Source organism: Spermophilus citellus (assembly GCF_964194105.1).
Source record: "Spermophilus citellus genome assembly, chromosome: 11".
Taxonomy (NCBI): Eukaryota; Metazoa; Chordata; class Mammalia; order Rodentia; family Sciuridae; genus Spermophilus; species Spermophilus citellus.
In genome coordinates, this window is record NC_138192.1 from 72,533,341 (window position 1) to 72,560,093 (window position 26,753).

Here is a 26,753-nt window from a genome sequence, read left to right on the forward strand (position 1 = left end):
TCATGTTACGGGACTCCTGGAGAGTTCCCATTGGTTGGGGAAGGATAGTAGGAGGAAATTCCGGGGGAGGTCCGGGGACCCCCGGTTCCGGGAGACGGGAGGTTCCGGTAGACGCCTGCGTGGGAGGACCGGGTTTGGCTTGCCAGCGCCTACAGAGTCTTGGCGGCTTTTTCAAAATAAAGTTTTGTTCCTGCTTGAGTGGCTCGTGATTCTGTGCCCAGCCAAGACTGCGGCAGGAGGATTCTATGAGATGAAGGTTGTGATAGTGGCTTTGAAGAACTGGCAAGCACCAGTGATGGCACCAGGTGGGGATGGGGAGGATGGGAAGATAGCAACGGGCAGTTCCAGCAAATTACTAATTGCAGCTTCTTGGGTGCATTTGAAATGAGGCATTTCCAGGCAGATGTCTTGGGTTTTTCTTCACTGAGTCAGAGGTAGAAGATGACATGTTGTCATGTTAAACTAATACATGACATTAGGAGGACCAGAAGTTGAAAATAATTCTGTCTTCAGCTTGGGAGCCCCTTGGGAGCTCAAAGTTTCCAAGGCCTGGGAGCCCTGAGATTCCACACTTCTGACAGGAACAATGGAAAGGTCTAATTAAAAATGGACGAGTCTTCAAGAAGTTAGCAGCCTTAAGGGGCTTTACTGAGCATAATTGTCCTTGAGTGGAAATGTAAGTTATAATTTGTCAGAAGCAATTTTTCAAGAGTAAAAGAAGAAACATGTAGAAGTTTTTACTGCCTTTTCAGCTCCTTCAACAGAAACCTATTTTGGTAAATGTGTTATCTTTAAGGTTCCTGTGCTGGGAAGTGATTGATTTGAGAACACAGTTGGAAAGTTTATTGTGAGAATGATATTTTTTTGGTGACTGTCCCTGATTTTGATTCTTATAAAATTTTACCATTTTCTATGTTTGGACACAGTCAGAGAGCACTGGTTTTGTATATTAAAAAAGAGTCATGAACCTATGGAAATTATAATCCCAGACTCTGAGATCCATTAATAGGCCCAGGTGGCAAAGAACTGGGTAGATGAACAGATTTTTATGAGTTTTTCAACATAGCTTGCTACTTTATTTAGGGTAAACTATGGCTATTTTGTAGTTATAAAGTTTCTTTTAAAGTACATTTAAAATTTTTCCTCTTTGTTTCTGTGAGTCTAATCTTTTCTGAAAAAAAAAATCTCCTTGTTATTTAAAAAAAAAATATTAGTAAACTGAAAGTACTACTATTCACTGGTGGTTAGAAGTGGCTCTTCCCTGAAATTTAGGTAAATTTTTGAATACCAAAATTTTAGCAAGAAATACAGCGACTAAAGAAAATCTCAGAGAAAGTGGCACTCGAGATGGGCACTGACATTTTCCGCATGTGCGGATAGATAGACAGCGACCTTTCAACATCTGTAAAGTCAACAACTTTGGGTTGACTTTGTATAGTAAGTGTTCAGAGATACCAAGAGCATCTGTGTGTTTTCTAGCTACCTGAATAGATTAGACTTAATTAGGTAACTCTTAATGAGTGTCCAAGTATTCGTTATATGCCAGAAATGATAGTAGCTACATTAATATTGCTTTTGACTGAAAATAAAAATACTTGATTGACATAGGCTAAATGGAAAATGATCATTTGCTTAACAAGGAGCATATAAGTCAGGGTTCCAGTTTTGATGCAGTAGCTCTACAAAGTCAGCGGAGATTGGTTCTCTTTCTGCCTTTTTGCTCTGCTGATCTTAGGATGTTGGCTTTTGTCCGTGAGCTATTGCCTCTTGATCCCATTATGGATCCCATTATACTGCTGCTCCAAGCAACACTGCCTTCTCTAACAAGGGATGAAGAAGAGGTGAGGCGCTGAAAGAAAAAAAAAATAGTTCTTTTATCAGGGAGAAATTTTTCTCAGTCCCTTGCATACCCCGGTGGACTTATTCATAACTGCTAAGGAACCAGAGCAAGCAAATATTTGGAGAGTGAAAAATCTGATTTTCATGGTTGTCTGAGACTAATCCTAATTTATAATTAACTTTCCAAATAAAAGAACTATTTCATTTTTAAGAAAGAAGGAGTGCCATTGGTGAGTGGAAGGCCAATACTGGGTACCATGATGGCATGTTCAGGGCTTTCAGAGGAGATAGAGAATGCAAGAGCCCTGTCACCTATAATCCCACTACCTGATAATGAGGACAGGACAGTAATCAAATGACCATAGTGTTCTGTGGACAAAGAAATATATCAAGGAGGCACAAATACATCACTATTAACGGAAGATTTAGCAAGAAGTACAGAGACTCACAGTCTCGAAGAAGGTGGCACTTGAGATGGGTACTGACATTTTCAGCACGTGCAGATAGATATGCAGCGACCTTTCCACATCTTCAAAGTCAACAACTTGGGCTGACTTTGTATAGTAAGTGTTCAGGAGAGTGATCAGTGGGAATATTGGAAAGCATTTGAAATTCAAACATGCCATGCTCTGCCATTAGGCAGCAGCAGACTAATGAAAGAGTGATTTATTGTGCCCAGGAGGTCCGCCTGCTGTGTGCCAGGGTCAATGCTGGCATGCTTACCAATAAGCCAGCCTTGCTTGGTGGATGAGCCCAACATACTCATTCAGTGATTCAACTCATTCTGTGGCTACCCTTGGCTGCATTTAAAGTTGAATTTGGAGTTTGTGTTTCTGAAGTCTGTTGTTTACAATGTATAGACATAGAGAACATTTTTTTTTTTAAGAGAAAGAAAGTCTCCAAGGACCTCAAGTCACAGTTTTCAAATTCCTTAATGTGATGTGATAATGTTATGCAGCTTAAATGAACAGTGACTGGCATAGAATGCTGATGATTTGTATTAGCTTCATTTTGAGTGATGTGTAATAAAACCAAACCAAGTTACTTTTGGCACAGAGGAGTCATTGAGCTAAATTTTGAAAAGTAATTAATGAAAAGATAAGGTAATTGTGGAAGAAATGGGGCTAAATCTTAGTCTTCTCTACATTTTTATCCAAATTGTCCCCTGCTGCTCCAGATAGTGGTCACTGAAGCAGGACTGGAGACTCAGGTAGAGAAAGAATTGAGAGATCCAAATGGCCTTTCAAAGAATAGCATTAGAATAGGCCAAAAAAATCCAGGTAATAAGAGAATAAACAGAATCATTATCTTGATGTAGCAGTCAGGATTGGAGTGATGAGAAGCCCAGGGAATGATGGGGTGCTAAATATTTCATGTTAATGTAGCTTTTGATGGTTGACATTGATTTTCAGAATGAAAAACAGATGATAGTTTCATTATTCTTTGGGCTAATATAAGGGTTTTTGTATAATATATATGCATAAACACATACATCTCTATAAACAGGATTTATTTTAGCTTAGCTACTGTGCCATTATCACACCAAGTAAGAGAAATTGTATTTCTGATATAATATTAGCATGTATTACTATATGGTTTATATGTGTATTATGTATCTAACGTATATGTCTGTATCTATGTCTATGCCTCTGTATAGACATTTTACTGGAAGAAAAGAAGATTCAGAATATCACAGCTGGTTTTGAATGCTATGGGATGGTCATATGGAAGAAAGCTTGAGATTTGTTGCCTAGTTAATAAGAGTTAGGCTTAGTTCTAAGGAAGAATTTCCTGAGTGCTGACCACAGTTGAAATAGACTTTGATGGAGAATCCCCTCATTCCATGAGACGGGCCCATTCAAGGCCAGGCTAATGCAGGGTTCTCCAGCTTCCGCACGCATTACAGTTACCAGGAGAGCTGGTGAAAACCTGTGTTGCTGGGCCCTAACCCCAGAGTTATGACTATGCAGGGCTGGGGCTGTCCCAGAATTTGCATTCTCCTGGCTTGTCAGGTAAGGCTGAGGCTGCTGGTCCAGAGAGCACTCTTTGCAGAGCGTTGGAGACTAAACAAAACATGCTTCTCGAACTATTCTGTGCATAGGAATAATTTGGGGATGTTGTCTAAACACAGAATCTGATTCAGTTGGCCTGGGTCTGGGTCTGAGATTCTGCATTTTTAATGTCTGCCTGGGGATACCAATGCACTTGGTCCATCGACTGCACTTTGAAGAGTCCTTTATCATATGAAGAAGCCTGAGGAAATCTGGGTATGTCAAATCCTATACAACTCTGGTCCTGTGAGATAATTTTATTTTGGTAAATTTCTAAAAGGAACAAAGAAAAAGTTGACTTTTGCTTTTCTAAAAAGATTTTTTTTTCAGGGTAAAATACCCTTTTCTTACAATTATCATACTCTAATTATTACATTTTATGACCCTTCTCTGCAGGTCTTTAAATAAGAACTCATTTAACTTGCTCTTTAAGCTTTTGCCCTTCAGGAAAAACAAAAATAAAAAAAACCCAATCCCCCCCCTCCCCCCCCGACCAAAAAAAAGCCTCATTGATTGAATCCACTACTGAGTTTTAAATGGAAATGACTTTCACATTCTTTTATTTAATTGAGCTCTGATGTTTACTTGCAGATTTGGCTACTTCTCATAAATGCTCCTATCAAAGAATTTTGAGGGCATAATATCATTATGTATGTTCAAGTGATTTCTAATGATGCTGCTGGGGTTGTGGCCTTGGAAGGATTCAAAAAAAAAAAATCAGGAGAATACTGATGCTTTAAAAAATAACATGGATCTCTGTCCATTGCTTGGGTAATGCCAGGTTGGTTGCTGAAGAAAATGAAATGTCCTTCAGGAGGAAATTCATGTTTCCTTATTAAGAGCCAAATGAAGATTTTACTGTTTGTTTCTTATGAGTCAACTGCGTTTTGCCTTTACTGGCTTCAAAATTTAGACCTCTTGTTGGGACCGCTACTTGATTTTCATCTACTGAGCTTCCCTTCCTTTTTAAGTTTAGGTTTTCATGATGGAGATATTCTCATAGAATCAGGAGCAGTACATGGAGATAGTCTCATAGAATTAGGTGCAGTTCTTATACCAACTGAAGTACCAGATAAAACTCTCAACAGAAAAGGCTTATTATTAATATGTCTTCAATCTTTTGAAACGTTTTTCTCATACGTAGGGAGGGCAACTGTCATGTGCGTGCCAGGAACTTCACACCAGTGTCTCATTTAATCCTTTCAGAAGCCGTGTGGTCTAGGTGATCTAGTTGTATCCCAGGGAAACTGACTCAGGCAGGCAGAACAACCAACTGACCCCTCACAGTTGCCTATTACTCAAATCAGCATGGAAACCTAGGAAGTCCTGTCTCCAAAGCACTTCTTTTTATACACAAAGGCTTCCTAACACAAACAGCAAATTCTTTGGAATGGAGATATTCTTCATTCTGGGGTCAGAGAGGAGCTTTTGACGGAAGAAGGAGAAAATAAATGCCCTGGTCAGTCAGTATTATCTCTTTAATTTCTTAGCCAGCAGACACCAACAAACTTTATCAGCCTGTGCTACGAAAAGCAAGAGAAGAATGCCGCCCAGTTGGTAGGAGCATTCCCACTGAAGGTTGTGAGCATGTGAAGAACACTTTGTATCGATTATTAAGCCCTCATCTCTCAGCTCCAGACCCATCCTTCAGATTTTGGTTGCAATATTAGAGCTGGGGCTCTACCACCATGTCTCTACCTTACCTACTCTTGCCCTGTACTTAGGAGGTGCTAGAGGGAGGGGGACCAGATATGCTTATCCTGTTTGCATCCTTTCCTGAGAGTGTTTACCTCTGCAGCCATGGGTCTTTCTTTTTTTCTTTCTTTCTTTTTTAATAGTTTTTTTTTTTTTTTTAAGAAGAGTTTTAGGTTTCTAGCAAAATTGAGTGGAAGGTACAAAAATTTCCCATGTACTCCCTGTTCCCACACAGGCATAGCCTCCTTTATTATCAACATCCCCACCCAGAGTGGCACATTTGTTACAATTCATGAACCAACACTGGCACATCATTCTCACGCAGAGTTCGTAGTTTACATTAGGGTTCACTTTGGTGATGAACCTTCTGTGCGTTTGGACAAAATTATAACATCATGTAGCTTAATACATTTTGTGATGTTCTAACAAAATATCGGTCTCTGGGTAATTCATAAAGAATGGAAATTTGTTTCTCATAGTTCTGGAGACTGGAAAGTCCGGGATCAAGGCAATGGCAGGATCTGGCATCTGGTGAGAGCTGAGTGTCCACTTCCAAGATGGTGCCTTGAGCACTGTGTTGTCTGGAGGGGAATAACGCAGTTCCTCACATAGCAGAGGGGAAGAACAAGCAAGCACAAACCCATCTTGTGAATCCTTTTTATAGCCTCATTAATCCATTCCTGAGGACTCTACCTAAATACCTCCCATTTAGTCCCCACTCCCAACACTATTTCCTGGGATTAAGTTCCAATACAGGAGTTTCTGGGGACATCTTTACACCATAGTACCAGGTATCCACCATTAGGATGTCACACAGAGTAGTTTCACTGCCCTAAAAGCAGCAGCTGCTCTTCACCCAGCGGAGGTGGTTTGTGTTCCATGATTCATTTGGTTTCTGACTTTGTCCAGCATCCCCAGGAGCCCTCAGTGTTTCCTCTCCAGTTGGGGGCTGCCCTCTTGTCAGGGTCTGAGTCCAACTGCGGGGTTCCTTTGCAGCCTCCAGTTTTTACCCTCTTAACCCTGGGCCTGTTTCTTGCTTCCTCTGAGACATCTCAGGGGCTTCCTTGGGGTCTTTAAGTTCTCTCATACCAATTTAGCTAGTTCCTTGTATTAAACCTTTCTGTTGAAATAACTTATGGTTTCTGTTTTCCTGATGAGACCCTGACTGATCCATACCTCAAAAATCCTCTGAAGTGTGTGCTGCGACCACATGCTGCTGAGAACACACACTGCGCATTGCTGATATAAGAGAGTTGACCAGACTTGTAGAAGAGTTTGAGGGATTTACGAACAAATTTGTTAGGTTCACTTTTTTTTTTTTTAGTTGTAGTTGGACACAATACCCTTATTTATTTATTTTTTATGTGGTATTGAGGATCAAACCCAGCGCCTTGCACGTGCTAGGAGCCTAACAATCCATCAAGTATGGGTAAAGAGCAGGGGACTGCAGCCCACGGAAATGAGGGGTGTGTTCTAGCTTCAGCTTTGTCTGTAGTTTTGTGACATTTTTTCTGCACCTCAATTTCTTTAATTTTAAATCTTAAGTAGTGCTAATTATGAGGTCAAATGAAGTTAAGAGAATTAAGAACTTGTAAAAATTAGGAGGTCTTGAATTAGACTGTTATGATGCTCAAATAATATTGTAATGAATGCCATCTTTAGTCTTGGTCTCTGCCTTTGCTGAAACCATAGAATTGCTCAAATGATAATGGGAAGAGGGCAGTGAGTGGGGCAGAGACATGGCCACCCAGGACCTGCTTCATTCTGGGGTTGTATTCAAAACTGATTTTGCTGGTGCTGAGAATCCACTTTCCTAGTTACTTTCCATTTCCATTACTGTGAAGGATGCCACCTTCATTCTGTCTCGTTTCATCTCTTGTTCCTTTATTCTAAGACATGCCGGTTGTAGATAGAGGTGTTAGGCTATCAGATTCTTCTTGGGAGAAAGTTAGTATGTTCATCGATTATGAGTTTTAATGCAAACCTTTACAAAACTGTCTTTTAGGAGTTGCTGGTGCTGTTTTGCAAAATTCCACAGAGTCTTTGTATTATTAGTAATCCTCCATAAAAATGAAAGGCACTTCACTCATTAGACACTACACACAACCCAGGAATCTTGAGTGGTAGATCAAGAATAAAATAGATACCATTCACCCATGAGCAATTTTTTTTTGTGTGGTTTTGAGGCACCAGGGGACAATCTTTGTGGTATTTTGAGTATACAAAAAAAAATGTTCACAGACCCATGATCATGTGTCACCAACTGAAAAGTCAGCTCAGTTCTTAGAAGAGAATGACAGATGTGTTGGCCTGCCCCTCTGCTCCCTAGTTTTTAGTTCAAGTCACTGAAACATTGGAATCCTTTTCTCATTTGTAAAACAGTGATGATAATATCTGTTTGCTTATCCCTTGGGAACATTTTGAGGGATTGACTGAGATAAAGCGTGAAAGTGCTTTGTGAATGGTAAGGCACCTGGCAAATGTAGTGGAATAAAAGGATTAATGCATTACAGCGAGGCTTGGGGCTCTCCAGACGTTACATTTAGTTTCAGGGCCAAGTTTGAAGTTTCAAGATGAGTCTGTGTGTCCCAGAGCTCTTAGGTAGAGTCTGCCCACAGGCTTTGAAGGTCTCTTCTTGCAATTCTGGGGAAGATGTGTGGTAAGGGATGCCTAGACGCCATCAGAGCTGGGTGACAGGAGGACAGTGACAGGGAAGGTATCTGTGAGTGCGGGGGTACAGCTAAAGGGAATTCTGAGACTTTCAGGCATAACTCCTGATCTGGGTGACATGTCCAGAGCTGACAGAGTGCTGGAAGCAGTAGTTAGAGATGGAGTTGCCAAAATTGCAGTCAATGAGGTAAAGAGACCTCGCCAATGGCGACAGATTCTCTGCAGGCACAGTCACAGCCCTGAGAGAGATTCAGAGAGTGTCCTCCTCAGGGCATAAAGAAGGGAAGATTAAGGGGAAGGCTGATGCATAGGTATGTGCTATCCCAAAGATTTGTTGACAATTATAGTAATTTTTTCTATATGTTCTAATCAGCTATACATGACAGAAGAATGCTCTTCGATCCATTGTATACAAATGGAGCACAAGTTTTCACTTCTCTGATTGTACATGAAGTAGGGCCACACCATTCGTGCAATCATACATGTACCTAGGGTAATGTTGTTCATCTCATTTCACCATCTTTCCTATCCCCATGCCTCTCCCCTTCTCTTCTCCCTTTTGCCCAATCCAAAATTCCTCCACTCCTCCCATGCCCCTTGACCCCCATTATGGGTCAGCATCCACTTATCAGAGAAAACATCTGGCCTTTGGTTTTTTGGGACAGGCTTACTTCGCTTAGCATGATATTCTCCCAACTCCATCCATTTACCTGCAATTGTCATAATTTTAATTTTCTAAGCACCATAATATGATGAAAATATCAGCCAGCCCATAATGATAATGCCTTATACTTTCCTGAACTACAAAGGCGTTTTCCTATGTAAATATTCACTATACATTTTTCTTCCCCTTTAAAAAAATATTTATTGTGTATGCTTATGGTATAAAAGTTGTTATTGGGTACAGAGAGATAGTAAAAAGATTACCACCATAAAGCAAATCAACATATCCATCATGTCACCACAACCACTTTTTTCATTGTTGTTTTTGTGGTGAGAACAGATAAAATCTCATGTAGCATGAATCACAAATACAATTCAATTTCATTCCCTACAGTCCTCTGGCTAAGCAGTAGCTCTCTGGATCTGTCTATACTGCATATCTGCTACTTTGTTCAGCTTTTTCTGTAAATATCACAATGTCTTTTGTATGTGGTTTTATGTAAAATATGGGGGCATAATTTTCATTGTTTAAACTAAAGACATAATTTCATTGAATTTTATGAGCTTCATCTTTTAACAGCCCTTCTGTGCTTCTTGAATAGCTGGAATGAACTCATGATGAGACATGCAAAGTCTAGGGTACTTTTTGTTAGAACCTTGGAAATGTGTGGCAAGGAGAAGCATTTTTGACATTTCTTTGGTTAACTTGGGCTTTCCCAGCATCCCAGCTCTCAGTTGATGACATTTGGTGGTCTTTTAGTCACTGATCTGCTCATTAAATGAGGTTAGTGTGAACTAAAGTGACCGATCCCTTTATTACTGCTAGTTTGACTTAAGTGTGTGTGTGTGTGTGTATACATATATACACATATATACACATGTACATATATATATATGTTTTTTGGGAGGGCATGGGGTACAAGGGATTGAGCCCATGGGTGCCGAACCTCTGAGCCACATTCCCAACCTTTTTTATTTTTTATTTTGAGATAGGGTCTTGCTAAGTTGCTTAGGGCCTTGATAAATTGCTGAGGCTGGCCTTGAACTTGCAATCCCCCTGCCTCAGCCTCCGTACCGGGCTAAGTATAGTTTTCAGAAAGCTGTATGTGAACTTTTAAAAATGGCTATCACCACCACAAATCTTTGCCAGTGATTATTCATTAATTAAACCAGACATTGGCTAGGGGGTCTTCCACTTCCTGGAAGACTAGAATAACGCTCTATTTTTTTAAAAAAAATACATAAAATACTAAAAAAAATAAAGTTAGAAAAGAAAAAGATCAATGAGGAAAGGTTTATAGGATTCTGTCTGTTTATTCTGGAAGAGAGAAGAATGCTGTGTTTCCAAATACTGGAGGAAGTTATGAACTGAACCATCTCTCTAGAGGGCTGAAAAAAGAGGAGAGGAGTTTATGTTTCAGCAAGCAAGAATGATGCAGGAAGAATATTTTTGAGTCAAATATGATGAAAACCTAAAATAGAACACCAAGGGAAGATTTTGTTTTTCTTTTTCATTTTTAAATAATTATAGATTCACAGGAAATTGCAAAGAAGTGTACAGGGAAATGTCCTGATCATTCAAAGGAAGTTTTTGAATCATCTCTAGAGAAAAATCTGGCTTGGAAGGAGAAGGAGGCTGGGCCCAGTGACATAGAAAGCTGCAAAGTTTTCTGGCCTCCTCACAAAGTGTGCCATTCCTGTGCTTTCCCATCATAGGTTGCTGACCCTTGCAGCCTGGAGCTCCTCTTGATACTTAAATGTGTGCTTCCTGTCATCAGCATTTAAGAAAAGCCAGAGCTTCTGAGGACTTGCCAAAAGTGGGGCCTGTGGTATGAGATTTATGCATTCTGCCAAGGCTCACAGAAAATTTGCCAAGATTTTATTGTCTTTGTTTTATAAATGTAGCAATGACAGCTCACAAAGGTTGAACAGCTTTCCAACATGTGCAGATCAGGTAGGTGTACCCGGGATGAGAGTTTGCTCAGAAAGAACTGTCCTTTTAATTATATGGTTGCCACCTAGAAACAGATTCACATTTTCTCCTAAGAATCAAATTGTCTTCTGTCTGCACCCCACTTTGTATGCCATCCTCCCCTGTATTTGGCTCTTTCCAGTTGCGCTCGAGATGCCAGTGATTTAAAAATGTTTTCCATCATGTGACAGTGTAATTATGATTTTTCATTATATAGATGAGGAAAGAGGCAAGTTCCATGGAGTCTGCAGGTGCAGGCAGAAGCAATTTCTTTTCTGGTGGCATTTCAAATTCTCTTGGTATGTTTATTTAATGTTGGTAACATTTTTTTTTTCCTGGAGTCATTTCATCCAGTTGCATGGTATCCTTTTGGTGCACCCTTTGACTTAAATGCCATTCTTTTTTCAACCTGATGAGGTACCAGAATGGCCTTTTATTTTTATTCCACCTACTTTTCTCATCCTGAGTCAGTCACATTTTTTTTTTTTTTTTGGAGTTCTTTGCTTAAGGAGATCCACAGAATTATCTGAATTGCAGCCATCTCAGGGCTTTTCATTGTTAAATTTTTGTCTTATAGGATTTTACCTGGTATATTAATCAGCTTTCCCTCACTATAACAAAGTAACTGAGGCAACTAATTTTATAGAGAGAAGAGGTTTATTTAGCTCCCAATTTTATAGGCTCAAGAATACAGTTTCTTGCTCTGGCTCAGTCCTGGTGAGGGATGCCTTTTATCATGGCAGACAGCAGTGGCAGCAGCACAATTAGATGATCATATAGGAGGACAGAGAAAGAGGTTATGCAGGGTCAACCTTGTTTCTTTCATAACAGTTCTCTCTTGAGAATTTAAGGGGTCAAACATGAGTTGCATCATGCACCCACCAACCTCTTAGGGACATATGCAGTATTCACACCATAGCACTTGGGATAGAGACCATCATTTCAACCCTATTTTGAAAAATGCATGTTTTTTATTTTCAGCATTAAAAATTGACACACTCATTTTAAGGTCTTAAAAAATCTGGAAAAGCATAATAAAGAACACTGAAGTAGATCATAATCCCATCATCTTGCAGCAAACACAGTTAACCTTTTAATGTATCTTCCATTTCTTTTATGTCAGAAATTTGTATATGTATATAAATAGTGATCATATAAACTAGCTTTACCTCTTGTTTCTAAGCCCTTTGCAGTGAAAATTTATTGAAAGCATGTAAATGTTATTTAAAATAAATAAAGTACATATGTACAAACTTCTTAACAGAAACGTATCAAATGCAAATTAAATCTTTTTTTCTTAGCCCTCAAATATTATCACCATTAACAGCTTCTCACTGTTAAAATTCATGTTAAAAGTTTAAACTATGAATAAAGAAGTTTTATACTTGTTACTGTTCCATTTTACTTTTACCATTGTATCTTGAAATACAACAAAATGGCTTCATTTTAACATCCTCAGAGAATTCCATTGTATATGGAGATAACATAGTTCATATGTATCTTTCTGATAAATATTTGTTTCTTCTCTTTTTTGCTATTTCCAATAAGACCACAGTAAATTTTCTTTCTAAAACCCTATCTAGCTAGGAATGCCTGCGAGGGCTTAGGCATTTTAACAATTTGCTAAATACTGCAAAGTTGCACTTTAAAGTTTGTATCAGTTTAGTGACTCCCCCGAGTACCTTTCTCTCCTCACTCTTGCCAATAATGAGATTTATTAAAATGTAAATGTCATAAGCCAAGGATGTATTTATTAATGTGTTTATTAATTTTTAATTTTTTAAATTTTATATTATATATTTATTTACCTATAACTTTTCTGGACAAATAGCAATTACATATTTTTAGGGAATTGAGTGTGATATTTTAGCACATGTATACAGTGCATAATCAGATCAGGTCAACTGGTATATCAATGACCTCAATTTTTTTTTTCAAATATTTATTATTTCTTTTTGTTGAGAACATTCAAAATCTTCTCATTTTGAAAGATCTATCTGTTGTTGTCAACCATGGTTACTCTAATTTGCTGTAGTACATTAGAAGTCACTTCTCCTATCCCACTGTACCTCTGTACCTGACCCTGGACCTCTAAACCTCCCACATCTTCTGAAGCTCTGGTACCACTTGCTGCTCTCTCCTCCTATGAGATGAGCATTAGCACCAGCATGTAAGTCAGAATGTGTGGTATTTGTCCTGTGCCTAACCTTTTTTTTAAAAAAAATGTGTTTTTATGTCATTTTTTTTTAATTTAGTCAGGGTGACCATTTTTCACATGTGTACAGTCATTTTAAACTAAATTTCCATGAGCAAACAATAGGAATTCTTGTGTCTCCAGATCTTTCTCAGCTGTATTTAGCAGAGCCAGCCTGCTGGGTGTGGTGTGCTGTAGCTACATTTCTTGATGAAGTTAAATATCTTATATGTTTACTGAAGTTTCCATTTTTCTTTTTCTGTGAATTAGCTATTTATCATCTTTGGCTCATTTTTCTATTGATTATCAAAATCCTTATAAGATAGGAGAATTCCGGTAATAGAAGAATCTAGAGATTTCACTCTTCAAAACTTTGTGGCTGATTTCTTCAAAGTTCTGGAAATGTTAACGCTCAATTCAAGGGGGTAGCAATAAAGCAGATGGATGAATGGTAGTTATTCTGTGATGACAGCATTATTTCAGGGGTCAGCATAAAGAATTTAATTCTTCCAACTTTTCTTTGCTCTAATCATCTATATTGTGACACTATGTTGGGACTTTCACCAGAGTCTGTTGGTTAAAAAGGGCCCAATGATGGTTTCCTGAGGTCCTTCACAATAACAAGAAATTAGAACAATAATACACCCCATGGAATCACTAAAAGCCATGTTTTTACAAGGATATGTCATTTCCTGAGGGAAATAGTCACAATAGGAAAGTAAACAGATTACTGAACACCTATGGTGTGATGCAGGCTTGTTTGATAAAAATATGGTAAACAAAGTATTTTTAAAAGTTGGCAGAGTTCATTCAGTCAAAGGCAGCAAGAAATGTTCAAATGTTAATAATGGTTATCTTTGGGTGATGGCATTCCTGGCAATGTTTAACATCATCACAAGTCTTTTTTTGTTATGTCTACACTTTGTATAATGTTCATCACTTTAGAAATCCAGAAAAGTTGCAAAATGATGACTTGGTAGAGTTTTCATGGGTGGAAAACAGACTCTGTTATTGTTTGTACTTATCCTCCCCCTGTCCATAATTCTCTTTTACTACAAGGTTCATTAGGCTTTTATAAGTTACACCACCTTTTGGGGGTTTTATTGGTCACTGGGTTTCACTGTTATTCAACAACAAAGCAAGCACAAAAGACATATAATGCTAAATCCTGTGATATAACATGTCAACTGTTATTTTTCATATTTTATTCTATCTCCCTATTTTATAAATATCATTTCAGTATATATTATTTTTAAAAGTTAACATTGTTACAAATATTCATGTTCTATGTAGTTTATGTAAATATCCTTTTTATTAGCTATATAAAAATATTTCAGGGTGTTCTTGTACTCTAATTGTTTTTAGCATTAAATGTTGGAGTCATCCTTAAGTTTCTTTTTGAAATCACCTCTCTTCCCAGGTGATTTTCTTCATCTTATGGCTTTATACCATCTGTAGGTTGATTTCACCAAACTGATGTGCCTGGGTCAAGCCTTTCCTGAACTCCAGGCTGCCTCGTTGCCACCTGCATAGATAAGCCTAATGGCCTAATAAGCGTAACCCCCAACTTCCCACATTTCACATGGACTTCACTGTCCTTGTCTGAGTCCTCCCAGGTGCTGGGGCCCAAGACCTGCCATCTTCCTTTATTCCTTTCTTCCCCCTCTCATGTTCAATCATCAGTGGATCCTGTGGGCCCAGCCCTCACAATGGTCCTGGGTCTGATGATTTCTCACCGTGTCTTTGGCTGCAGTCATCTCCTGCCTGGACAATTGAGGTGACTTCCCAGTTGGCCTTGCTGTTCCCGTGCCCATTCACCTTCATTGTGTTCTCAGCCCAGGAGCCAGTGATCTTGTTAAAACAACATCAGATCATTTACATTCTCTGTTCAAGTGCTTCCGTGGCTTCCCGCTCTCAGGATAAAAACCAAGTCCTCAAAATGGCCTGCTGGGCCCCACGGTGCCTCTGCTCGCTGTGCTCCACTCCACGTGAGTCCCCTTGCACTGGCTGACTGCATTCCAGCCACCCTGGCTCTTCTGATGAGCCTCAGCGTCTCAGGCACACTCCTTCAGGCCCTTTGTCCTTGGCTGTGTTCCTTCTGGAATGTTCTTCCCCTGTGCGTCTTCGTAGTTTGTTTCTTTCCTCCTTCATGGTTCGGCTCACTTTCTCCCTGGGGCGCTCCCTGGCCAGCCCACTTGAAGTTGCACCCCTCCCTGGTACCGCTGTGTTTCTTAGGTGGCTTTATTTTTCTCTCTAGCATGTTTCACTATCTGACATGACATGTACCTCTTTATTTTTTTTATCTCAAATGTAAGCCCCATAAAAGCAGGGATTTTGCTCACTGCTGCCATCTACAACACCTAGGGCAGGGCTGATACCTCAAAGTTGCACAATGAGTCACTTATTAAGTGAGTCATTAAGCTGTTTACCATTTGCCTCCTATAGTTCATGTTGCGTGAATATCTTTACAGTTGTGGCTTTTCTTCTTTGTTTGAAAGATTTTCTTAGGTGGATACTTAAAAGTGGGATTAGTGAGCAAGGGTGTATGGCTATATCACAATGATCTTAATGCTTCTTTTCGTAGATGAGGGAGAGGAGAAGACATGATTTTTTTTTTACTTCTTGATTATGTTAGAAGCAACTGGGTTTAAATCTTGTCTAAGCTACTTAACTAGCTTTAATACCTTGGGCAAGCACTTGACCTTCTTTGAGCTCTAGTTTATAGAATTGTAAAGTGGGATTAGTATTTACTTTGAAGAGTTTGTGTTGGTTTAAAAGAAGGCTAAAACATTATAAAGCATTTGGCATATAGCAATTGTCCATAACTATCAGTTCCCTTTCTCCCTCTTGGCGTCCCTCTCTTTCTTTTCCTGAAACTGTTATCTTAGATAAGATTGTAGCCTATGTGGATATTCACAAAGCCTACGGGTCCTGTGTGCACAGGTGTGTCTAAACCTGCACCTCCACATTGACTTTTAAACTCCAGCCCATGCCATTCTCATTGGCTCTAACCTGCAGCACACCCATGACCAGGGGAAGGTCAGTGTCTAAGGTTTTGTTTTTATTTTTTGTTTCTAAAACTTTAAAGATGTTATTTCACTGCCAATGATCCCTCATAATTTCCGACAGGAAATAAATTATAAGTTATTTTCCCCTGAATATAGTATGTACTTTTTCTAGTGACATAGTAATAGTATCTTTATCTTGGTTTTTATTGGTTTGATTCTGATTCGTTCACATTTTTTCTCCTTTTGAACTTCTTTCTTTTGAGGATTCTTGAGTCCCTGAATCTTTTGCCAGATTCGAGAGGCTATGATTTCTTTGAATATTTTCTTTTTCTTCCTGGCCATTACGTTTTATTCCTGGGACTCCAGTTACCCCTATGCTAACCTTTCAAAGTAGTTCCACAGGTCCTCAAAGTATGTTTGTTTGTTTTTCCATTTTTCTCTTTCTTCTTTTTCAGATTGTGTGGTTCCGGTTCACTGAATTTTTCTTTTGAATGGTTAGTCCCCTAAGAGTGGATTGTCTTTTCTTGGCTCTTTATCAGCATACCTGATTGTGTCCTGGACATGGCAAAACGTTATATTGTGGACAATTTGGATTCTTTCCATTGTTTTGGAAAGCACTGATGTTTCTATTGTGATGCAATTTACTTAGACTGCAGCCTGTCCTGCCTGCAGTGGACAGTGCCTTCAAGTCTGAGATCAGTTCTTGAAACCTTAGCTATTGGTTGCCTTTGGTTTCCTTGTACATTCATGGCTCAGAAGTCAGCCAGAGTCATGCCTGGTCTATACCCACCCAGACCTAGGGTTTGCTTCTCTGGCCTTTTCTTTCTGTGGTTCTCTGATCCCTTTCCGCTTCCCCCAGCCTCCTTCCCTGGGTCCTACAGCTAGAAAGAGAGTGTGTTCTTCTATCAAAGCTGTGCCTGCCACTGTGACTGTCTGATCTCAGGGTAGAGCTGCAGAATAAATCCATGAGTGAGCAGGCAGGGAGTACTTTCTTTGCTGGTTGCTGGCTCCATTCTTGACTCCCGCCTCCTTTCTAGTCTCTTTGCTTTTTTTCAGTCTCCAGAGCCCTTGAGTAGTGAATGTTTTGCGGCTTTCTTTTGTGTGTGTGTGTGGGGGTGCAAGTGAGGGATGAAGTAGTTGTATTGTGCATTTTGAGTAGAGTTTGTGAAGAGTTTTCAACAACAACAGAACTTCCCTTCCAGGGATTTTTTTCATTGAAATCTTTATTGAGATAATTGCAAATGCACATACTGTGGTAAGAACTGATATAGGGAGATCTCACATTCACTTCACCCAGTGACTCCTGATGATAACATTTTACAAAACTTTAGTTTGATGTCACAACCAGGATAGTGACATTGATACAATTTACTTACACTATTCAGATTTCTGCAGTTGTTTCTTGTATTTATTTGTGTGTGTGTGTGTGTGTGTGTGTGTGAGAGAGAGAGAGAGAGAGAGAGAGAGAGAGAGAGAGAGAGAGAGAGAGAAGGGGAGAGAGTGATTGATTTACCACTGTGCAATTTTGTCATGTATAGGATTTTATGTCCACATCATCCTACCAACCATCTGAAAAGTGCAGGAAATGTTACAGTTGGAAAGGACTAACAATTTCCAGCCATGTTACCTACTGAAAATGATAGACTGTTTTTTTTAAGTGATTAGAACAATAACACATACCCCATTAATAATAATAATAGTAATAGTAATAATAGTAATATTATTATTTTAATCTCCTTGCCCAGGTTGCAAATGTCTTTGAATGTTGAGGTCACTTCATGTTTTGTGTATTCCTCTCCCCAGAGCACTGCCTGGGGCTTGCTTCAGTATGTTGTGCAGAGACCTTCAATTCATATATAAAATACAAATACACATTGTTCAGTAGAATTGGAGAGTAGGAATGTTTTAGATGTTTTCTCTGCTTTTTAACCAAGACCAGTATTTTTCAAAGTTTGCATCCTTATTATATTTACTTTCAAATATAGCACATGAAAGTACTTTACAGATGTTTGATCTTTTGAAGGTAGTGTTGCTGCCTTTGATAAAAAACGTAATTAAGTGGGCACTTCCTGGTGGAGGTAATCATCAAAGCTTCAAAGTGCACACTCTTTACAACTTGGTATGTGTAGGTAGGTTCATCACCCGTCTGTTTCTCCATTTCTGTCTCTTTCTCTCTCCAACCATTCTGTTTTTCCTTTAATTTTTAAAAAATTGTTCTAATTAGTTATACATGACAGTAGAATTCTTTCCAACCATTCTGACAGACAATTTTTGTGAACTTATTTCTAGTAGGGCCAACATAAAAAAAAAAAAAATCCATCTTTCTCAAATGGACCATGACAGAATGTGATAACATTCTGTCACAACATAGGTTTTACTTGAATCTTTTCTTTTTCTTCCAGTACTGGGGATTGAACCCAGAGGCCCTGTATTATTGAACCAACCCCCAGCCCTTTTTATTTTGAGACAGGATCTCACTAAGATGCTGAGGCTGGCCTTGAACTTGCCATCATCCTGCCTCAGCCTCCCTAGTTGCTGGGATGATAGGCATGTACCATTGCACTTGATTTTATTTGAAATCTAATATGCTGTTTGAGGGGAAAAATAATGCTAGAGAGGCATTAAATTATTTGATAAGTAAACACACATAAAACATCTATATTTTCATATAATCAAGCATACCTAATAGGAAGAGTTATATACCCTTCTTTTCTTTTTTCTCTCATTGGGGATTTGAGATCAACTTTTTCTGCCCATGGTATGCAGTTTTCTAAGACCTAGAAACTGAGTATTTGGCTTTCTGTACTGGATAATCTGGAAAGAGTACCTAGTGAGGCATGGCCGTGCCTGCACAGGTACTCTTGGACATTGCAGGAACTTGGGGATTATAGAAATGGCATCTGGTATTGAAATGGTTGGTGTCTTACTTTCTGAAGTCCAGATGACACTATGCAGATGTGATATTCAAGGGAGTTAAAACACATGGTTCCTTTGGGAAAGTTGTAAGGTACCTACCTATGGTTGTATTTTAGCTGAAATGTTCACTTATTCGTCCTTAAAGTATTATCAAATGTCTGCAGTGTTACAGACTTGTAAATAGAAACATCCTATGATATGGTAACTTCTTGCAAAGAATTCATATGGTTTGATTTATTGTGCATATACACCAGGGTCCATTTAAACTTTAAAGGTCTTCAAACTTTGCCTTGAGTTCTGTTCTTTTAAACTTGTTCATTTGTCCTGACACCTACACACCCCTTTTCCCCAAATCTCCAGAATTTGGGATTCAGCCTCACCAGTAAATCAGAATGGGGAGCTGATCACGGCATTGACCTTTCTGGAAAAAAAGTGTTCCCTGCTCTGCCTGGGGTTTACAAAGATGAAATGTTCAATCATTGTTAAGCACTTTGATTTTTAGAAGAAGAAAGAGGACCCTGTCCCTGTTCTTGCTGACATAGACATTTGCTTAGGATCAAAATCAGCAGGTTGTTAGAAGGATGCAGATGACAAAGCCCCAGAGGGAATGTGAACACAATGTCAAAGACGAGGGCACAGGGATGACGAGGAGGGTTTAGAAGAAGCCACCTTGTATGGGTAGAAGCAAACCATTGGAAGAGTTGATTTTGGGCTTTTTTTTTTTTTTAACCAAACTAGTCATTACATCATTTTTTCATTTTTTGCTGGCCTTCAAATCTTTTCACACCTCTCATTTTACATTATGATGAGAAGGCAAATAACCAGACAGCAGGAAGTTTGTTAAGGCAACAGTTTCTGGGCTCTGCTATGCTCACTACCCATTAAATTTCATTTCCATTGCCACTGTAGCTACCACCTCCACTCCCTGATTATTGTTCATAGTGAAAATTTGGGACCATTGGGAAAAGAATGTACTTCCTATCAGGAAGATAGGGATATAGATAATGTGTCCCAGAAAAAGACTTTCATTAAAAAGAATTAAGAATACCTCATTTTGAGAATAATCCAGTTTCTAAAAGATTTATAAATTCTTCCCACCTTTGTTGTAGAGAACCCAGTAAACAGGTATTACATTGCATTTTCTGTGTATACCTTTCCTGGTTTAAGCTCACACATTCATAATGTTCTTATTTTCATATTTAAATAAGTGTTTTCACTTTGCTTGAATAGGACCCAGTATATTATATTGTTCTGTGTATTGCGGCCTCATTATACCATTAAATTAAAAAATTCTCTTTTGTCTAACATTCTTTAATCTCATTGAGTACTAATAAAGAAGTCTCATGTAAAATTTACTCATGATCCATTTTGTACATTTATCCGTTGTTGCTTTACAGCTGGGTCACCTTTTATATAACCTTAAATTAGTTTATGTTAGTAGAAAATGTCCAGGTCAGCTACTGAAATGAGTATTTAGGGAAGCTTATTTCATGAAGTTTAGTCTAAAACGACTCTCAAGTTGTAAATGCTTTTTCCTCTCCATGGTTTTGTCAGAGATGTCATCGTACCTCAGGGGCCCCAGGCACTTTTCACCCAGTTTCCTTTCATGCTTCATTCACAAAAATGGCCAGAAACAGGCTCACACTCTTGTTGACATGAGCATGTGCTTAGGATGAAAAGGCATAAACACTTCACACTTTCAACTTGTTAAGGGCATCATGCCATCTGACGTCCTTCACTACCCCTTGTGAGAAAGCCATAAATAACCATAAAGCTGAGACGGGGGTTGAATACAGCACACTTTGATTATAGTGACACAAATGGCCACGTTTACGACAAGGGGTGATCAAAAGTGCTCTTTCTGCAGGTGTAGTCAGGTGCTTGGTAAATGATTTCTTATAATAAAAATATAAGATGACTATTGATAACGTGTTAGAAAGAAGGCTGTGAGTCATTTAAAAATCATAGTTTGTTTTGTTTATGTTTCATTTATGTACTTAAATTTTTATCTGGTAGTCTTTTGATCTGTTGATTCTCATTAGAACTGGAAAATGGGGTGGGGGTGTTAAATGTTCTGTTTATTTAGTTCTTTTGGAGATGGGGTCGCCCAGGCTGGTCTTGAGTTCAGAAGCTCAAGTGATCCTTTTGCCTCAGCCTTCTGAGTAGCTGGGACCAGGTATGCATGACCACACCTAGCCTAAATGTTTTAAAAAGATTTCTTCTTTAGAGTTACTGTTGGGGGACTAAAGAAAAGAAAAACAGTTAAGTCTATATTATAGTTACCCTGGTAAATGCTGAAAATGTACCCCCATAAAATCCTGCCGGTAGTTTATTGACATAATTGAGTAATGTTTAACTGGTGGCATTAAGAACTGCCATAGAAAGAATAACTTCTGACTTTCTCTCTTCATTTTCAGATTTGTAGCCAAACCATGTGCCATCGCCCTCAACATTCAGGCCAATGGACCACAAATTGCCCAGCCCAATGCCATTTTAGAAAAAGTCTTCACTGCGATTACAAAGGTATGAATGCCCCTTTCTAGGTGTGATTGCCACCACCACCTTCTCAGGCTGCAGTCAGACTCTGCTCTCTGGAATTTGAGACTCAGCTTTTGCCCTGCCTGGTACCTGAAGGTGGTTTCTCAGAAAGAACACAGATATTGTGAATGGACCCAAACAGTAGTCACTGAAAGAAGGCAGGTATGTTCTAGAGCAGCTTGTTAACTCCCAAGTTGTCTGTGACAAACAGTCTTGATTAGATAACACCTGAGTCTGTGCCTCTTTCAGTTTCAGGAGACATAGAGCAATACAGATAAGGCCTGGGTGGGACTCCGCAAAGGTAAAGAATAAGGATTTATGCCCATGAAGAAACAGGACCTGTTTGCTTAAAATGCCTGTGTATTCTGGGAGCTGTAATAATTAGATGAATGCATGATTAAAGAAGAAAAGAATTGCAAGGTGAAAAGTCAAGAGAGTTAGAAATGAAGATATAGAGAAATAAAATAGACCAGATGCCCAATCAGGTAGGGGTTCCAGTCTCCCACTTAGGAGTAGGGAGAGGAAAGCAGGGGAGGGCAGAGGAGAGACTGCCTCTCCAGCTCCCCACCCCATCTTGAAGAACAGAGGGGAGAGGAGAAGGGAGAACCAGAAACCGTCAGCCCAGAGAGGGAAGCAAGTAAAGCAGTCACCGCAGCCATGTATCTACTCTCTCTCTGCAGATCCTGCCCAAGTCTTCTCTTGCTCCTGCCTGAACAAGAGCAGAAGCATGACATTCTTTGAGAAGAATTCTGTGTTCGGATATTAGATGATTCATTTCCCCTTTTTCATTTTTCTGCAAAGCTTCATTATCCAGGCTTCTAAGATGTCATCTGATAGTGTTAAGAAAAATTCTCCTTTTTGGGTTTTTGTGAGGCTAACCATTAGTAGTGTCTGTTTCTTAACTTAGAACTCTATTTTTTGGAGGAGGGGGATTGAACTCAGGGGCACTCAACCACTGAGCCACATCCCCAGCCCTATTTTGTATTTTACTTAGAGACAGGGTCTCCTGAGTTGTTTAGTGCCTCTCCATTGCTGAGGCTGGTTTTGAACTTGTGATCCTCCTGTCTCAACCTCCCCAGCTGTTGGGATGTGCCACCAAGCCCGATTTATTTTACAACTCTTAATTCAAGTATTGACTCTTGTTTATCGTCTTCATTCCTACCAAAATTCTCTAAGGGTTTCCTCTCTATCTTGTAAACAATTGTATTTTTTCTTGGGAAAAGTATAAAAGCACCATCTATTTTTTTTTTTTTTTACATCTCTGCAAGGAAGAAAAAAATAATGAATGGAACTTCCGAAAAAGCTCTTGGTAGCTTTGAGGGATAATTTTAGATTTCCATGTTCCAATCTCAAGGGATACATATTCTATGGTATTTAAAGGAAGAAAATATTTAGAAAAAAAATACCTCATGTTTTCATTTAGTGTATTGATTTACTGCAGTAAGATATTTTCTCTCTCTTTGTACCAGACAGATGTGCAGGGAATTATTCGGGTTTTCTTTTCTTTTTTGGTGTTGGGAATTGAACCTAGGGCCTCATGCACACTCAGCATGTGTTCTCTCCTGATATAGACCCCAGCCCCCAGGTGCATTTTTTATTGCTGTTACAGCTCATAGGTATTTCCCTGTAAATGCATTAGGTATGCAGTATTCTAAATGAATAATAAAATTAGTTTTTTATACAAATTTTGTGCAGGACATCCTTTAGATGTCCTACAGTGGACATTCTATCTCACTTGCCTTATGCTTATCATGGTTACTGGAGAAATTTCCCCTGTAAAGGTACTAGAAAGGTACTAGGTAGGTTTACTTACTGGAGCTTATTTGCTTCTAGTTCATTTTAATGATCGTAGTCTCTTCGTTTCCAAGGTGATGCCTCTGGAAGTTTTTACATGATTAAAACAGAGGCCTTGTGCTTTAAATATAAATGCAGCGAAAGTGTGAGCTGTTTTTCCTTGCATTCTTTGTGGTTCTGTGGTCTGATCTGTGATATTAAAACAGGTTGTCTGGGCTGTGGGTGTAGCTCAGTGGTAGAGCGCTTGCCTAGCACATGTGAGGTACTGGGTTCCTATCCCCAGCACCATATAAAAATAAATAAATAAGAAGGTTAAAAAAATAATAATAAAAATAAAAACAGGTTGGCTGACTGCTGTACGAAGAGCACAACTTGGAGAATTCTGGCAAATTATCTGCATGTTTGAATGATTGTCCAACAGCCTGACTGTGACCATGGTGCCAAGTGACCTTTGGTAGAAGGGTAGGGTTATCTTCCCCCAAGTTTGTAGGCATATAATCCCCCCCAAAACCCTTAAGTCTCCTATGTCCAGGAAGGGTCACACAGATTTGGGGGAACAGTGTGGAATGAAAATATGGGAGTCCTTGTTCAAAAAGCACAGAAAAGTACCATTAAAGGTATAAAAATAGAAATTTGTTTTCTTTTTTTCACAATTTCTCATTCAGTCTATTGAGGTACTTTTTGTTTGCTGTGTGATGTCATGCTGCCTAGTCAAGAGTGGCAAGCAAGTACAGTTCCTCCCAGGTGCCCAGAGGCCCCACTCTATGACCTCGTGTGCTTTCTGGTCACAGCTGTTGGGTTTCCCTTTTCTCCAGGAACTTGCAATTTACTGATCTGTGGCCATAGGAGTGGGGAGGTTGAGGCAGGCACCTGTACTGTCCATGGACCCACTGTCCCAACACATAGTGGACATGTGACCTCGACGAGCATTGGAATCTCCATGCTCAGGTTAGGTAAGAGGCTCACCCCTACTGTGGTGGCTGCTCCTTGCCCCTCCTTCCATGTTCCCTCTCCTCCCCTTGCCTTCACTCAGGCCTCTGCTGGGGAGCTGCCCCCCAGAGGTAGGCGTGGGGAGGTGGTGGGAATGAGGAGATGGGGAAGGGGGTGACCAGGAGCCCATCTGGGGGGTACGGTAGGCTGTATAGAAGCTAAGACTCCAAACACCTGGCACATACTCCATTACTCCAGTAGACTTCCCTTGCAAAATAGAGATCCCATGATAAAATTATGAAGAACTTCAACATGGCAGCCATGGAGCGTTAAACCACAAGTTGAGCCCTTCTGAATATGGGGCATGCCCTATGGAATTGTACTGGTCTACATAGCTCTAATCTGTGACGTTACCTGATAAATTTGAAGCTCTTACATCTTCCTGCAGCTAGCCTGTCTGTCTCTCTCTCTTTTTTTGGTGCTGGGAATCCAACCCAGGTCTCATTCATAGTAAACAAGTTTTCTATCACTGAGCCAAACCCCCATCCCTGCCTCCTTTTGAGATAAAATCAGTCAGTCTTATTGTCTATGTCTTTCTCCTCCTCTCTAACCCCCAAATCTAAAGTTTTCTAAATGTCTTAGAGATCCTGGCCCTCTTATAAAATAGTTAGCAGCTTTGATGTTTGAGTCAGTCAGAACTGGGTTTGTATATTGGAATATCAGCTCCTGCATGTTTCTCAATCTCTCTAGGTTGCAGATATCTCATTGATAAAAATCTTTGAATAACTTCCCCCCCTCCCAGGCTTTCATGATGATTAAATAAAATAATGCAGGTAAGTCATTCATTACATGACATAGCATCTGTCTGGGACAGTGTTTTCACACTCTCATTTGCATAGAATCGCCTGAGGAGTGAAAATGCAGGTTGCTCTGTTATATTTAGAGAGATTTTTGAATCTCTAGTCTTGGGATAGCACCAAAGGACCACAGCTGTGGTTGTCAGTTTCATTCGAATAAACAGAATGATTACTTCTCTTTTGAGAATATGTTGAGCATGTGCTTTTAGCTGTGGTACCCAGAGTTGTCTGTGTATGTATGTTTTTAACATTTGGGGGTTTGCACATATTATTTGCACAAATCTACTAAATTTATGACCTCGCTTTTCTAATCAAATTTGTTCTAAGGCTATGGGGGTTAAGAATATATGTCAGCTATAAAGCCAGGTTTCATGATTTAGTGAGATCATATCATAATCCACTTGTGCCATGTTTAGACTGTGTTTAAAAACTGTAGGCAAATTCCTTATCCCAGCCCTTGAGGAGACTATTAAATAATTAATTTTATCTGACCAAAAGATCACTGGGAAGGCTTGTGAGTTTTGAATATATTTAAACTATAAAACTAAGAGAGAAAGAAATATGAAGGGAGCTGGGATTGTAGCTCAGAGGTAGAGCACTTGCCTAGCTTGTGTGAGGCACTGGGTTTGATTCTCAGCATCATATATAAATAAATAAAATAAAGGTCCATTGACAACTAAAAAATATTAAAAAAATGTAAGTGTTGGTGACAGAACAGAAGGTTAACATTATATGTCCTCACAACATAGACATGATACAAGTGACTATCGAGGGGAGAGGGAAGGCAGGTGAAGCTGAGTGAATTCACTGGTTGCATAATCTCTCATGTGGGAGTCGGCTTATCAGTCAAAGCTCCCAAATCAAATAGAAGTATAAATGTGTTTAGTAGCACAAGAGTAAACTCTAAGAAAGATAATACTATTGACTAGTATTGGGTATTGGAGGAGAAAGGGAAAAAGAAATAATGCTGGTTTTAGTTATTGCTCACATGGATTTATTAAAGATGGAAAAGAAATAAAGAGACATGTAATTATACAGTTAACCACCAAAACAAAAATTGCACACCAAAGGAAAGAAAAATAAAGCAAACTACGTAGTAAAATATTTTTTTAAAAATGTGAAAATAGAAAGCAGAACATAATGAAAGTAGAGAACTATAAAAAAAAACTTTATCAGTCACATCAGTGCATACAAATGGGTTTGGTTCATCTAGTAAAAAAATAATTCAGGGTTAGGTTACTGATATGGGTTGAATTATGCTCTGCCCCTCGATTTCATACATTGAAGTCCTAACTTCCTGTACCTTAGAATGGAACCTTATTTGGAGAAAGGATATATACAAAGATAATTAAGTTATAGTGGGGTTAATAGGGTGGGTCTTAATCCAATATGACTGGTGTCCTTATTAACAACAACAATAACAAAAAAAGGGAAATTTGAACAGAGACATGTGGGGGGGGGGGGAATGATTGAAGACACACAGGGAGAAGATAGTGATCTATTTGCCCAGGAGAGAGACCTTGAACAGATTCTTCCCTTGTGGCCTCAGCAGGAACAAACCCAGCAGGCACCTTGATCTTGGACTTCTAACCTCTGCAACCCCAGGACAATAAATTTCTATCATCT

General features: G+C 39.2%; 1 protein-coding gene across 2 annotated transcripts in view; it reads left to right on the plus strand.

The window, feature by feature from the left end:
- The window catches only part of CERS6 (ceramide synthase 6), a 285,324-nt gene that overhangs the window by 68,377 nt on the left and 190,194 nt on the right, over positions 1-26,753 (plus strand). For both annotated transcript variants that reach the window (XM_081261499.1, XM_081261500.1), the window contains exon 2: positions 21,426-21,531. In XM_081261499.1, coding sequence (XP_081117625.1) covers positions 21,426-21,531 — 106 coding nt within the window. The remainder of the gene's footprint in view (positions 1-21,425; positions 21,532-26,753) is intronic.